The 14732-nt window shown below is 36.8% G+C and overlaps 1 protein-coding gene across 1 annotated transcript in view; it reads left to right on the top strand.

Moving 5' to 3' along the window:
• Positions 1-14732, top strand: part of TBX20 (T-box transcription factor 20) — an 80344-nt gene that overhangs the window by 29884 nt on the left and 35728 nt on the right. Inside the window, exon 6 of the mRNA XM_087713073.1 lies at positions 1746-1822. Coding sequence (XP_087569199.1) covers positions 1746-1822 — 77 coding nt within the window. The remainder of the gene's footprint in view (positions 1-1745; positions 1823-14732) is intronic.

Here is a 14732-nt window from a genome sequence, read left to right as displayed (position 1 = left end):
CAAATTGCAAACCCTGTCTGAGGGGCTTATAATTTCACCCCCCAGCCTGAGAGTTGGAATACAAGGCCAATTATTGGGAGGGAAAAACACAAGCCACTCGGTCTTGTCAGGATTGAGTGCAAGCTTGTTTACACCCATCCAGACCCTGACAGCCTCCAGGCACTGACACATCACATCAACCGCTTCATTGAGTTGGCACAGGGTGGACAGATACAACTGGGTATCGTCCGCATATTGGTGGTATTTTATCCCATGCCGCTGAATGATCTCACCCAGTGGCTTCATGTAGATGTTAAACAGGAGGGGGGACAGGACCGAACCCTGAGGCACCCCATACTTAAGGGGCCTAGGGGTCGACCTCTGCCCTCCAACCAACACCGACTGCGACCTGTCCAAGAGGTAGGAGGAGAACCACTGAAGAACGGTGCCTCCCACCCCCACCTCTCGCAACTGTCACAGAAGGATACCATGGTCGATGGTATCGAAGGCCGCTGAGAGGTCAAAGAGCACTAGGACGGAGGCATGACCCCTGTCCCTGGCTCTCCAGAGATCATCGATCAGTGCGACCAAAGCAGTTTCCATGCTGTAGCCAGGCCTGAATCCAGACTGAAAGGAGTCTAGATAATCGGTTTCATCCAAGGACCGCCGGAGCTGAGAGGCCACCACTTTCTCAACAACCTTCCCAACAAAGGGGAGGTTGGAGACTGGACGGTAGTTACTTAGAATGGCTGGATCCAAAGAATAACTGTTCTGAGTTTCAGTTATATTACACTGATTTATAAATGGAGCAAAAATATGCTAAACCTTTTCACAATGCCTTGCTAAAATTTGGGGAGGGCTAAATTTATGAAACTTTATGGTTTCTGTAAAATAGCTTGAATGTTTTTCCTAAACAAAGGCTGTTTTTTATGTTTGGTTTGAGTAAAAGAAATTTGGATAGTTTAAGCACATGTAACATTTCATTAAAATACTTTTCATAATGCTAGTAATTCTTTAAAATAATTTAAAGGAAAATCTTTCAAACACGTGCGAAGATAGCACAGTGTGTATTGTACTGAGTTTTAATAATAGCAGAGTGGAGTTGAACTCATGGAAAATCCAGAGCACATATTTCAGTTAATTGTCAACTATGCACAACCACATTTCCATATTTGGAATGCATCTTTAATACTTGTTTCAAAATGTGCTTTAAAAATTGCATTTATTGCATATACTATACATTACCCCATTCCATAAGATTCCAAGAGATTAACAATAATAAAAACTGATAAAAACAAGTAAAACAGAACAAAACTACAAAACAATTCAATTCTGATTCCTAAAAAAACAATAAAATCAAAAGAACTCCAGCAGAAAATAATCAACTTCTAATCAATATTCTTGGCAACAGCCTGCTATTTTCCAAAGGCTTAAAGAACCAAGCAGTTTGTAGTGTCTTCCTGAATGATTTAGAAATAGACTCACTGAAATATAGATTGCTTTAATCAGGATGAATAATCTTTATTGTTTCAAGGGGTTAACTCTTTGCAAGATTAAATAAGACTAAACTGTATCTCTATTCTATACAACTATTCTAGCTACAACATGGTGAATAAAATGAGCAAGTTTCCTTACAATTCTAGCATCAAGACATAATTTGCTAATCAGTTTCTGTGATGAAAAATGCTACAATTCAACCACAGATGGATTTGTTTAAGTAACATTGCTATATGCTGTAAGATTTTCTCATCTCTTTCTGTTTTTAGATAACCAAGCTGAAAATTGACAGCAACCCATTTGCTAAAGGATTCAGGGATTCTTCCAGACTCACAGATATTGAGAGGTAATGAGGATCTATTGTATATATGGATAGATTCTATAGGGAATTCTAAATTGTCCCCATCTATCATTTCTGGCCTTCGCTATAAATCTTCCAAGTTTTCCCAGGAAACATTTTCAAAGAAGTGACACATCATGAATACGCTCAATAAGTTGTGATAGAAAGTTACTTCTAAGTAGCTGAGCAGCAAAGTGTTCTCTGTAAATGGATTCTCCATGGTTAAGCAATAAGAATGTGTTCACTGATGCATCTTAGCTATTTTTATGTAATCTGTTTATCTGTATGTATGAATAAAGGACAAGTGAGGGCAAGCTAATCAATATATTTTAAGTGACATGATTGCCAATTTGTGATACTATGTAAGAAAGTACTTGGCTTTGATTCAGTGGTGGGTTTCAAAATTTTTTAGAACCTCTTCTGTAGGTTTCGCCTGCTTTGTGATAGTGGCTTGCCAGCCATGTGACCGGGTAGGAGTGGCTTGCCAGTCATGTGACCGGGTGGGAGTGGCTTGCTGGCCATGTGACTGGGTGGGCATGGCCAACTCGTAAAATGTGGTGAAACCCACTTAATAACGCTCTTGCTTAGTAACCAAAATGTTGGCTCAGAACTCTGGTATTTGAAGCACACAAGTCTTAAAGCTGTGAAGTTACAAGACCCTTGCACCCCTAACCTTTTAGAAAAAAAACCCCAGGGGTGTTCAAACTTGATAGCTTTAAGACTTGTGGACTTCAACTCCCAGAATTCCTCCTCCAGTCATGTTGGCTCAGGAACTCTGGTATTTGAAACACACAAGTCTTAAAGCTGTCAAGTTACAAGATCCTTGCACCCCTAACCCTTTAGAAAAAAAAAACCCAGGGATGTTCAAACTTGATAGCTTTAAGACTTGTGGACTTCAACTCCCAGAATTCCTCCTCTTGCTCTTCATCTTGATGATGTGCGGACGGGTAGGGGGAGGGAGCTGGAACCAGTTCTAAATGGCACTGTAGATTTGTGGAACCTCTTCTATAGAAGAGGTTAGAACTGGCAGCAACCCACCCCTGTTTTGATTCAAGTGTTTGATGTCATTGAGAAAACAGTTTTCCTGAAGTAGGAAGTCAACAGGTCAGTTTGGTATTTTATATCTTCTAGTCACTTCAAGAGCTGGAAGAGGCTTCCATTCTTCCACACATGTATTGTACTCATGTAAAAGCTTTTTTGGGTAACATTAGAGGCATTGGAAGAAGATGCTTTATATGCATAGCACATATCCCAAAATATTAAGCTACTGTACTTCCAGAAGCTGTCTTGAAGACAATACAGTAGTTTTCTTTAAGAATAACAGAGGTGAATTCATGCAGCAGCTTTGAATATGTGTTTAGATAAACTTTTTAAAAAGTGTTGAATCTTTCTGCAGTATGCCCATTTATAAAAAGTTCATAATTCTTGATGTCTTAATTGATTCCAGAATTAGCTAAGAAACAGTGGTTTTTATTGTATAGATTTTAGACTAAAACATGACAAACCCAAATTTTATAAGGTAATGTTCTCAGTTGCATCCAAAGATATCACAGAACTGTATATGAGCATTCTTTAAAATCTATAATATATTTAAAATATAATCTTTTTATTAACCATATTTTTGGATCATCAGATAGTAGTTTCAGATTCTTTCAAATACTTGTTACTGCTTTATAGAAATAGAACAGCCAAGATCTTTATTTCTTTTTTTATTGAATGTTTTAATCTTTAAAAACGGAAAGAAAAACACCACAAAAACAAACAAAACACAAAACATAGATAACAATATAAAGTAATTATACAGCCTTCTGTATCAGCTTTCCTGTTTAGCTTTTATAATTCTCCATTCTGCATTTCCTTCCTATTGCTTTAACCTTGTCCTATAATATAGCAACAGTAGGGCTAACACTTATAATAATATTTATTATTTATATCACCATATATTTGCATTCTCTATTTTCTGTTTTGGCTTCTGTTTTCTAGCCATTTATAAATTTTATTCCATATTTTATAAAAATCCAATTCTTCTCTTTCTTTTACTTCTATTGTCATTTTGTCCATCTCTGCATATTTGAGTACTTTGCTAATTATTATTTCATCTGTGGATGTATTGACCCCCCCCCCCAGTTTTGTGCGAAAGCAATCCTGGCTGCAGTGAGTATGTGTATGATTATGTATTGAGAGTGTTTATCCATTTTTTGGTCTAGTCCTAATAAGAATGCTTCTGGTTTCAGTGCTATTTTTCGCTCTGTAATTTCTTCCAACCATTTTTGAATTTTGCATCAGTATTTCCTTGTGAAGGGGCACATCCATCCCATATGGTAAAAAGTTCCAGACTTGTGGCTACATCTCTAACATTTGGGGGATAAATTTGGGCATATTTTGGCAAATCTCGCTGGAGGCAAATGTCATCTATAAAACATTTTATAGAGGCTTTCTTTGTAAGCTACTGCCGTTGTAAATTTATAATTTCTTTCCCATAATATATCCCATTTTTCTAATTCTATATTATGGCCAAAACTTCTTCCCCAGCTAATCATTGTCTCCTTTACCATCTCTTCCTCCATTTTATATCTTAAAAGAAAATTATACAATCTAGTAATCATTTTTCCTCCCATTCCTAATAATATTTTATCTAATTTGATTTGTTTCTCGTGTATTCCATATTATTCCCGATCTTTTTTTAATCTTCTTTTAATTTGTAAATAGGGCCACCATTCCATATTTATTCCTTGTATTTTCAGATCTTGTACTGACTTTAGTTCTCCTTTTTCATCTAAGAGTTCTGCATAACCTACCATTTTGCTAAGATCTATAGTATTTGGATATGTCATTGCCTCCATCGTTGATAGCCAGATTGGAATTTTCACATAATGGTTTTTTAAATATTTTTTCCAAGACCTTAAACAGGACATCCCTTACTACTGTCTCTGGAAGTAGGAATGAAATTTATTCTTTCCCTCCCAGAGGAAGTCATGCCGGCATAGTTGGAGATAAGAACTTTATTTCAGTAATTACACAAATAGAACTGATTTCATCTACCTCCTTCAGCTTCTAATGAAGATAAATTACTAGCTTAGAAGCCTCTGCTATTTTTTCCAAAATCTTCAATGAGTATATAATTTTAGAGGCAGCAGTAGCGTAAGATTTCCTTTAAATGTAGACTGTATGTAGAATAAATGTAGAATAAATTCCCAGTAACTACTTTGAAATAAATTAACATAGTTTTTAAATTTTATTTACAGTCCAAGAATTTAAAATATTGCTTGCCATTAATACATGTACAGTAGATAAGTAAAAGGAAGAAACCTTATAAAGTTAAATTTTCACTGAAAGTATCAAATGGTTTCTATAAGCTAAAGCTATAAATAAAAATGCTATTGGCTTCAAAACATCCAGGTATTTATTATTTAATACTTCAATCTCCCTGTGATGAGTGGAGTTTATCTTATTTAATTTTAAATTTCAGCTAAAGTAGAGGTCTTTTCTATGCATATATTAAAAGCAATGGATTACAACTTCAATACATTCCTTGAATGATGGACCTTGAGGACAACTTGCAGAGTTAATATGGTCTCAAATGCTATTTTTGAAAACAAGCAATATTATCAATTTCATTTATATGATTTGGTAAGGATTGCTAGCAGATTGACTTTCCACCTTGAAAAGTAGATGTTTAAGTTGCCTTTGTAATGAAAAAAAACCTCATTTTATAAATAGGTTTTCTAAGGTAAACACACTTTTATATTACCATTTTTGGGAGACATTACCTTGCTTACTTTGTTATGCAAAACCACTCTTATTCATCATGGACATTGAGACTTTGGGTTGAGCTAAATAGTGTGAATGTGGGACAAAATTTTGTATTTAATTTCCAGATATTTAAGTCTGCTTGTCCCCTCCCTAACTAGTCTTTAGGGAGGGAAGCAAATCAGATCAAATGATCTTTAGAGACCCAAATAAATTAAATTAGGCTGGAGTCAGTTACTGCACTAAACCATCCAGTAATTGGATTGCTCCTTGTAACTGATTGAAAACAGCTTCCATCTGCAGCAATATGGGCTGGGCTTCCTTACAACAAATTTGAGAGAAAAACACATCTTTTTATGACATGATGACAGACATTGCACTTTTCCAGCTTAATTGAATATGGTTTTATAAATACATGACTTTAACAATTTCAACTGTTTCATTTCAAATTTACAGTCTCATTAATATCTTAATTTAAAGTAACTCCACTTTGGAATTTTTGAGCCATATTGTCAATATCAGGGCTTAATTATGGACTACTTCAAATAATGATTAAAAAAAGAAAGTGCTCTTCAATATCCCCAGAAACCTTCCTCTTTATTACTGAATACTGTATATTTAACAGATTAAGATAAGATCCCATAGGATAGGTACCAGAGGGATCTGCTCACAATACACAATATAGATTTTTTTAAAAATCTGGAAGGTTAGATAAAACACAGTTTAGTGCTAGGTAGCATTTTGCTAGTTCAGGTGGTGCTTGTCTCACTGGGTTTTCAGCAAAATTACTTCATGAAAATGCTTAAAGAATACTTAGGATTTATGATAATGACTGCAAATTTTATTTAAAGAAATTATTTAATTTATGAATTTGATCCAAAATAAAAACTCACAATAGTAAATAATAACAATAAACAAAGAAAAGAGAATCAAAGGGCAAGAAACATTATTTATTACTTCTATTTTTATAACTTCTGTAATATTGTATATTCCATTCTCACTAAACATATTATATTCAAATTAATTATTAACCTTATAATTCTTTATTTGTGTCCATGACTTGTATATTTCTTATTTATTTAATTAAATTAAACATTGTGACAGATGTGCTTCATGGAAAAACTTCACATTTGGTATCCTCTATATCCTGTCAACATATGGGAATAAATAAACTTTCTGAAGTAGAAATTTTTCCATTTTTCTTTGCCATCTGAATATTGTTTTTCAACTATTCAACATGATAATGCATAGAAAAGTGTTGGGACTCAGCAGCAGCTTGCTGTGGGTTGCGTCGGGATGCAGGAATAATGAGCAGCTGTTGCTCGTTAGGGTCATCTTCTGCAGATAAAAGACAGATGGTGCCATGCCTTAGTTGCAGAAATCAACATTCGTGGTTCGTCGTTCATCGGTCGTAGTTTGTTGTTCGTGAGAGGCACTTGGATAAGTGATTCGCTTTCTGTAATCCTGATTCAAAGAGGCACTTGGATAAGTGATTTGCTTTCTTTCTGTAAACCTGGTTTTGCTGTAAGAGCTTTTTGTTTGTGCTTTTGCTGTGTACCCTTTTGCCAGAGACTTTATCTACATTTATTTTTGGGCTTGCAGCCAGCTTGAGCCAGGACTGATAAAGATATTTCCTTTGAAGTTCTGTCTGACTGTCATTTGTGAACGAGTGAAAGGGGGGGGGGTCAGAACAGAAAAGTAATACCCTTTTTATGATAGTTATTTTGCCTTTTCGAGTTAGAACTAATTTCCTCCCATTAAGCTATATTTTTATACCAAACCAAACAAACCAGAATCAACTTGTCTGAAGTAGTCTTGTGTAATTCTTTACTATTGGAATATCTAAAGGTGAATATTCGTGCATCAAAGACCTGCTGATTTTGAAGGGGAAGTTATAAATCATAAATCCAGATTGAGGAAAATATATTTTAATATTGCTATCTCATCAAATTCTAATAATTAATATTTTCAGAATTCTGTTTTCAATGGATTTGATAGTAAATAAACATCATATTATTCACAATACAAATTCAACCAAATTTCTTTAGCTTGAAACAACAGCCTTCCCCTCTTTATTGTTTCATTTAAACCATGATTTGCACCAAAGTTTCATAGTCAAATAAATGATAAATAATAAATGATATTATAGAATGGCCCTGTTTTACTCCTGTATAGGGATAGGAATTCAAATTATTTATCCTCTTTTACATTAAAAATTGGATTAAATTGATATGCCTTTAACACATCTTTCAGATAAATACAGTTTACTAAATTGAAAGGCTTACAGATATTTAAACTACAAAGACATAGTTGAAACATAAAAGAGAATATTTGTAGCTCAGCACCCTCATAGTTGAAATAGTTTTTCAAGTTGGAGAATTATGTTCAAAATATTCAAATTAGTATGAAAATACATATAGCAGGTAGAAAAACATTTGGTCAGTATGTTTATGGAAATTCTCAAGCATCCAGGCCATGTTTGTCCCCAAGTTGCTTTTCAAAAGCATCTTTGAAGTCAGAACTGAAGATGAGAAGCAAAATGTTTTCAAGGAAAAAACTAAGAAAGTCCAGGTGCCTTTTGAAAAGCAGCTTTGAGATATTTATTCAATATAATAATTTTCTATGTTTATCTATCTTATACTGACAATCAGAAATGAATTAAAGAGGTCCATTAGGCTAGGAATCGAACAGTTTGATTCACCAATTCATGATTTTCAGAATAAATTTTTTTCCCCAAGTCTTATCTTTTATCACTTTATTATTGCTAATCTGAAATAAAGATGTTAATTTCTGATTCTCCATATCTGTGACTATAAAACTAAGTTCGAATTAATTTTTTGCTGCAATGATACCTGGAAAGCTCAGAGAAGCTTTATAAACTGCCCACCCTTTTCTAGTCTAGCCCCGAAACTCATATCAAAAGCTGGGTTTCTTCTTCCAAGCCAAATCCAGCCAAGGAATCATATGAACACCTGGCAGGGAATGAAATCAGAATTTTGGTACACATTGTATCTTCATTCTGCAGATTAACGATTTTCTGAGATTGAAGTAGTATTGTATAATCATTAACAATGAGAATGACTCAATAATGCATCCCTTTTGAAGAATGTGCCAATGACATATTTTAGGGCATAGAATTATAACCGCAAATATATTTACATGATTGTAATTTATATTTTTCTGTATTTATTTATAAAAGATACCATTGTAGTAGTGTCTGTTACAGGAGGATTGTGTAATTTTAAGTCCTATATAAACAAAGAAACCTTGTTTCATGAAAACTGATAGCAGATCAGTGATGATTTCATCATTAAATATTTGCAAGAAACTGTAGAGATTGGAGGGAATTGGTTCCCATTTGTAAATAATTGATTTTAAAGTTGTGCACCAAGGTACTATATTTAAATATATTATTTAAATACTATATTTAAAACAGTGTTTATAGTTCTACAAGTGTATAATATATATTCATTCATTTTGCATGTATATTCATGATTTTATCCTACTGTCACAAAGTTTATTCATTGCTCAGACCATCTTACTCAAGGAGGTGGGCTATAAATTGTTGATAAAATACTTGATATGATTCTATGATATCTGTATATAGTTCACATGTCATGTCTAACTAGGTGATGCAAAGTCTTAGCAGCAGCAGTTGTCAATATCCTTGGTTAGTATTAACTTTTGTTTAGTGCTTCATGGGTCAAAAGAAGATATGAATCAAATTCAGTTGCTTGGTTGGTGGAAAATGTAATAACTATGTTGAGAACGTTGCATGAAAGCAGCCAATGTATCTGAAGTAAGGAATGTAAACTGCTAAAATTGATGAACTGTAAATTCTTGGCCAATGTATATTTAACAATTCATTTTCTAAAACTGCTTATTTCTTTTACTTGTTTCCTTTACTAGACACAATACAAACAATAATTCATACCCATGATGTAACCAATGCAGTTTTTCTCTTTTTCTTTCTACAATAAGATCTTCTGGAGATAATTCCAATATAGCCACTGTCTTTAATCACTTAAAAAGGCAATAATTCAATTATAGTATCCTCTGAGTAGCAACTGCCATTGCCTTTGTGTTCAGTTCTAGTCCCTGCAAATAAATTACTTCAATAAGATTCTCCCTCCATTCTTTACTCACATTTTTTCTACAAAGACTGCACATAAAATATTAGCAATATTGCAAGAACAAAACAATTTTGTGCTTTAATTAGGAACAGAGGAGGGGTATCATTGTATTGATATATTGTACTTCTTTTTTTATGCTGAACATAATACAGAATACACTATTTTTGTGCCATACTGAGTTATCAATGGGCATGAGCAATAGAGATATCTGCTGAACTCCAGGTTTAAATAGCATTGATTAACTGGATTATCTAGGATGGTACAAATAGATCATTGTGCATCAGCTCAGGTTATCTTAGCTAAAATAGTTTTGTTCATAAACAGATCAATTCACTAAATAATGAGTTGCTTCTTCTTCCTGCTTCTTAAAACTTGTCATAATAAGTTCCGTTTTCCTCCCAGCCTTAAGAGAAGACTCATTAAGGAGCTTAACCAATCTCACTGTACATACCTTATGTTGTGCACTGACAAATAAATAATAATAATTATCATTATTCTGTTGGATTTATTTCCTTGACTCTCAGGTATTAATAGTTTCAGAAATACTTTTGCCCATTAGAGCCTGTTTTATCTGGTGAATGAAAAGTCACCTTAAGCAGTTTATTTACATTATACTGTACTTACCTGAAGTCAAGGAACATTTAAATTCATGGGAGTTTAACATTACAGGAAGTCTAGAATCCATAGCGATTTGACCTAGGATTGAAAAGTTTTTAGCTAGTTTTCTGTCTTTGCTGCTATCTAGTGGTTTCAAAACTTTTTAGAACTAATTCTATAGGTGTGGCCTGTTTTGTGAGAGTGGTTCGGTGGTCATGTGACCGGGTGGGAATGGCTTGGCAGTCATGTGACCGGGTGGGCAGGCCAACTTGTAAAATGTGGTGAAACTCACTTAACAATTCTTTTGCTTAGCAACCAAAATGTTGGCTCAGGAACTCTGGCCTTTGAAGCACACAAGTCTTAAAGCTGTCAAGTTACAAGATCCTTGTACCCCCTAACCCTTTAGAAAAATAACCCAGCCCCAAACTGCCCACTTACCCGCATTCAAACCTTCCTGCCTCTCTCTTGTCTCCCGTCATGGGCTCTCTGGAGCAGGAGGGAAGTTTCTTTCCAACACCAGCTTCTTTCCTTCCCTCCTGCAGTGTCAATCCGTAGGGGGCGGGCACCGAATATTCAGTGGTGACAGGGAAATGGAGGCTTCTTTGTCAGTCTCCCAGCTGGCAAAACAGACATTTTCACAGCGGTGGTTGAAGCACAATTTTGGGCAGTCAGTTCCGGCTCTCACTTCCCCAAACATGTCCCATTGCTGCTGAAGCTGCTTTTGCTGAATCTAGTGCAGCAGCCATCATTGAGTGCATCTTGCCAGCGCCGTGATGCCAGACTTCCCGGGATTGTGCCGGGAGACAAGAGGGAGGTGGGCTAGTTTGAATGAGGGTGAGCAGGCTGTTTGGGGCTGGCTCCTCCTTCGCTCATTCAGGCAGGCGGAGAAAGAGGGCATGTGATAAAGCATTCCTGCCACCAAGGGCTAAGGATAGCTCCTTCGCCCTTGGCTATCGCATACCTCCTTTCTTTCTCTGCCTGCCCAAATAAGCAAAGGAGGCACTGCCACCTTCCCACCCATGTTCAAAGCAGGCTGCCTCCTCACTCTCCCCACACAGGCTCTGTAAAGGGGAAGGGAAGGTCTCTCCCAAGACCTGCTTCCCTTATCTCGCGGTGCAGTTCTGGGACAGAGGGACAATCTTTTTTTCACCGGTACAGGGGTGTAGCCTCTACCCCTGCTTCCTGCCACCTCCAGTCCAGCCCCGTGCAATCTCCCCATCACCGCACCGACCTGGGGACACTCCTGGCTGCAGTTGGCATTCTCCAGCGATCCTTCCTGGCTGCATGCCCAGAGCAGTCACATGGCAGTGGCGTGTGGGCTGCTGACTGTCCCAGGGCCCACCTGGTTGCTTTTGGAGGGGCAGGCAGATGGGCAGCATTCCCCCCCCCCCATCTCCCTGGCCACCTGAAGCCTCGGAGCCTTGGCTGGGTAAGCCAAGGAAATGGGTATGTGGGACAAGCATGGCGTGGACGGATGGGGCAAGCAAGTGACCGGCGAGTGGGGGGCAGGGAAAGTGAGCAGGGGGGGCAGGCCAGGGGAGGAAGCATTCTGGTACCTCCAGACGATCAGGTATGGGAAGGCATGCTAAATTTTACCAACCAGTACACCTGTACCAGTGCATACCAGCTGAAACCCACCCCTGCTTCTCTGGTAGCTTTGTTACTGTCCTCAAAAACCAGATAAGTGTTAGTTTTGGTTATTTAGAATTATATTTATTTTTAAGGTATTTATAATTTATGTTTATTATTTTGAATTACTAAAGACATCCAGATGCAGATTATAAAGGGGTGAAAGCCTTTCCTGCAAACTTAGTTTCTTCGAGGCACTGATTATTGAAGCCAATCCTTGAAGGAAGAAATTCTTGAATGAATTCAAAATTAATTTATTTTCCATGGCATTTATTTTCCTTTGACTTGTCTTTTTATAAAATTGTTGAAGACCTGGGCTGCATATTTTATATTTTAGTGCTTGAAGTTGAAATGTTTGTTATTGCTGCTGAGGTTTATATGAACATAATCTGGTTTTAAATAAATGTTAAATCTATCCCCGTTAGGAGACTAGAGTTCTGCAGCAGAAGATTAGTAACAGATTAGTAGCTGAATAATCACTCACAGCCACCGAAGGTAAAATAAAGAATAGCTTTACTTGCATAACAAAAATAGAATAGATAGTCTTCAAAATCGACTATAAGCAGTCTTGTAGTATATAAACAGTCTATTTACAATCAGGAGAATCAGGAGCATCAGGAGAAACCGTAATAGTTCTTTCCTCCTTTTATGGCTGCTTAAAGCACTAGCATCCAATTACATCTCTCTAACATTTAAAGTAACAGATACATTTGTTACAATCATGGCTTATGCTTATACACATACATTGCCAAGCCAAGACTAGGGTTACATCCCTAACATTCTCCCCTCTTGGGTTGTCAATGTATTTACACACAACTTCACATTTGCAATCCATAGTCATCACAACATTTCTTGTGTTTTACATCACCCTGTGCTTTAGTAAAATGGTCAGCTATATTGTGTTCAGACAAACAATATTCCAATACAATCATTTTACTTTGTACACTGTCACACATTCAGAAGATTTTAGGTTGTCGCAAATTATGAGAGATATTTAAGGCAATACTTAAATTAAATACAATACTTTCAGGTCCAATTCAATTTGCAGTTATCTAAGTCCAATAAAACAAGGATACCAAATACCACAACTGTGACGCATGTAATTATGAGCATATTTATATATATCAGAGGTGGTACTCATCAGGTTCTGACCAGTTCTGGAGAAGCAATAGCAAAAATTTTGAGAAGTTCAGAAAACAGGTAAATACGACATCTGACTGGCCCCACCCTCATCTATTTTCTGCCTCCCGAGTTCCAGCTGATAGGGAAGAAATGGGGATTTTGCAGTAACTTTCTCCTGGAGTAGGGAGGGAATAGAGATTTTACAGTATCCTTCCCCTGCCATACCTACCAAGCCACGCCGCACCAAGCCATGCCATGCCCACCAAGCCACACTCACAGAACTGGTAGCAAAAATTTTTGAATCCCACCACTGATATATATGTATAGCCCCGTTTTATAAGCTGCTGTGATCATCATGAGGTTTCCAGGAACAAATTCAAAGTTCTGCTTATCACTTATAAAGCCCTAGAGGGCATATAGTCTAGTTGTATCTGTAATTGTCCACTTCCATTGGTTTTTGTCCATTTTATATAATCTGACGAAATTGCTATATGGTGGATCTCATCAATTAAACAGGTCACCTACTAAGGTCTTGGAAATATGCCTTCTCTACTGCAGCACTCTAGAACATCATCTATGTGGAGATTTGAACTGTTCTAACTCTGCCTGCCATAAATGAGTCTTTTATTTTATTTAAACATATTTTTATTTCCATTTTCATAACATACAATCACATGTATACTATACATAGCCAGTATCATATAGTAATAAATCATCCCCCCCCCCAAAAGGAAGAAAGACAAAGCCCATTGTTAGCTCTTCTGCTCTCCATACACCTCTTTCCTCTACCTCTCTCCTACTTCCTATCTTCCCTCCCTCATCCTTTCCTGCTCTTTCCCTCCCCTTCTCCTTCTCCTCTCTCCACATTCCACTCCTCCTTATCACCCTCCTCATCCTCCCCCCCTTACCCTCTCTCCTATCCCATCTTTCTACATTCCACTCCTCCTTATCCTCCTCATCTTCCCGCCTTACCCTCTCCTCTCCCTCTCTTCCCATCTCCCCTGTTTCCCATTCTTCCTCTCATTGGTGTATTTCTGCTTCTGAGCCAACTCCAATCTATGTTGATAGTTTTTGTACTTCCATAACAATATACTTAACAAATCGTAGTTTTAAAGAAAACATAAGGAAAAACAGTATACATATGCAATCATATTACCTTAGAATTTAACACCCCTCATCAGACCTCCATCCCTCCTACCCTCCCCCCCAACCCCTCCAACCTTCCCTCCCCCGACTTCCCAGAACCCATACATGGTATAAATCTTTAACAAAAACAGTCTAAAATATATTGGGGGGAAAAAAAGAATAGAAAAATTGACAACTTCAAGCTTAGCTCCTCCTTGCTAAACTAACTTTAAACAGTTTATATCAGTCCTGGTGTTAATCATAAGCTATCTGGAATTTCTTAGTCCTGTATTTATTTTAAATATAATCAATCCATTTTTCCCCATCTCGTTTATCCATATTTATTTTGTATATAATCAATCCATTTTACCTAGTCTCATTTATTTCTCTCGTTTAATTGGTGCTTATGATATGTAGGTATTTTAGCCATCTCGGCTAAATCTGTGACCTCCAGTGTCCCCTCTTGGGTTATAGGCAAGTCCTCCCTCCTCCAGCATTGCACCACCGACAACCCAACTACAGTCATTAAGTGCAAAGTCAAGTCAATCTCCACAGCTGTA

Source organism: Thamnophis sirtalis, unplaced genomic scaffold, assembly GCF_051295495.1.
Source record: "Thamnophis sirtalis isolate CommonGarterSnake01/CBP01778 unplaced genomic scaffold, rThaSir2_p1.2 scaffold_4, whole genome shotgun sequence".
In the NCBI taxonomy this organism is placed as follows: domain Eukaryota; kingdom Metazoa; phylum Chordata; class Lepidosauria; order Squamata; family Natricidae; genus Thamnophis; species Thamnophis sirtalis.
This window is presented reverse-complemented; position numbering and strand designations above follow the sequence as displayed.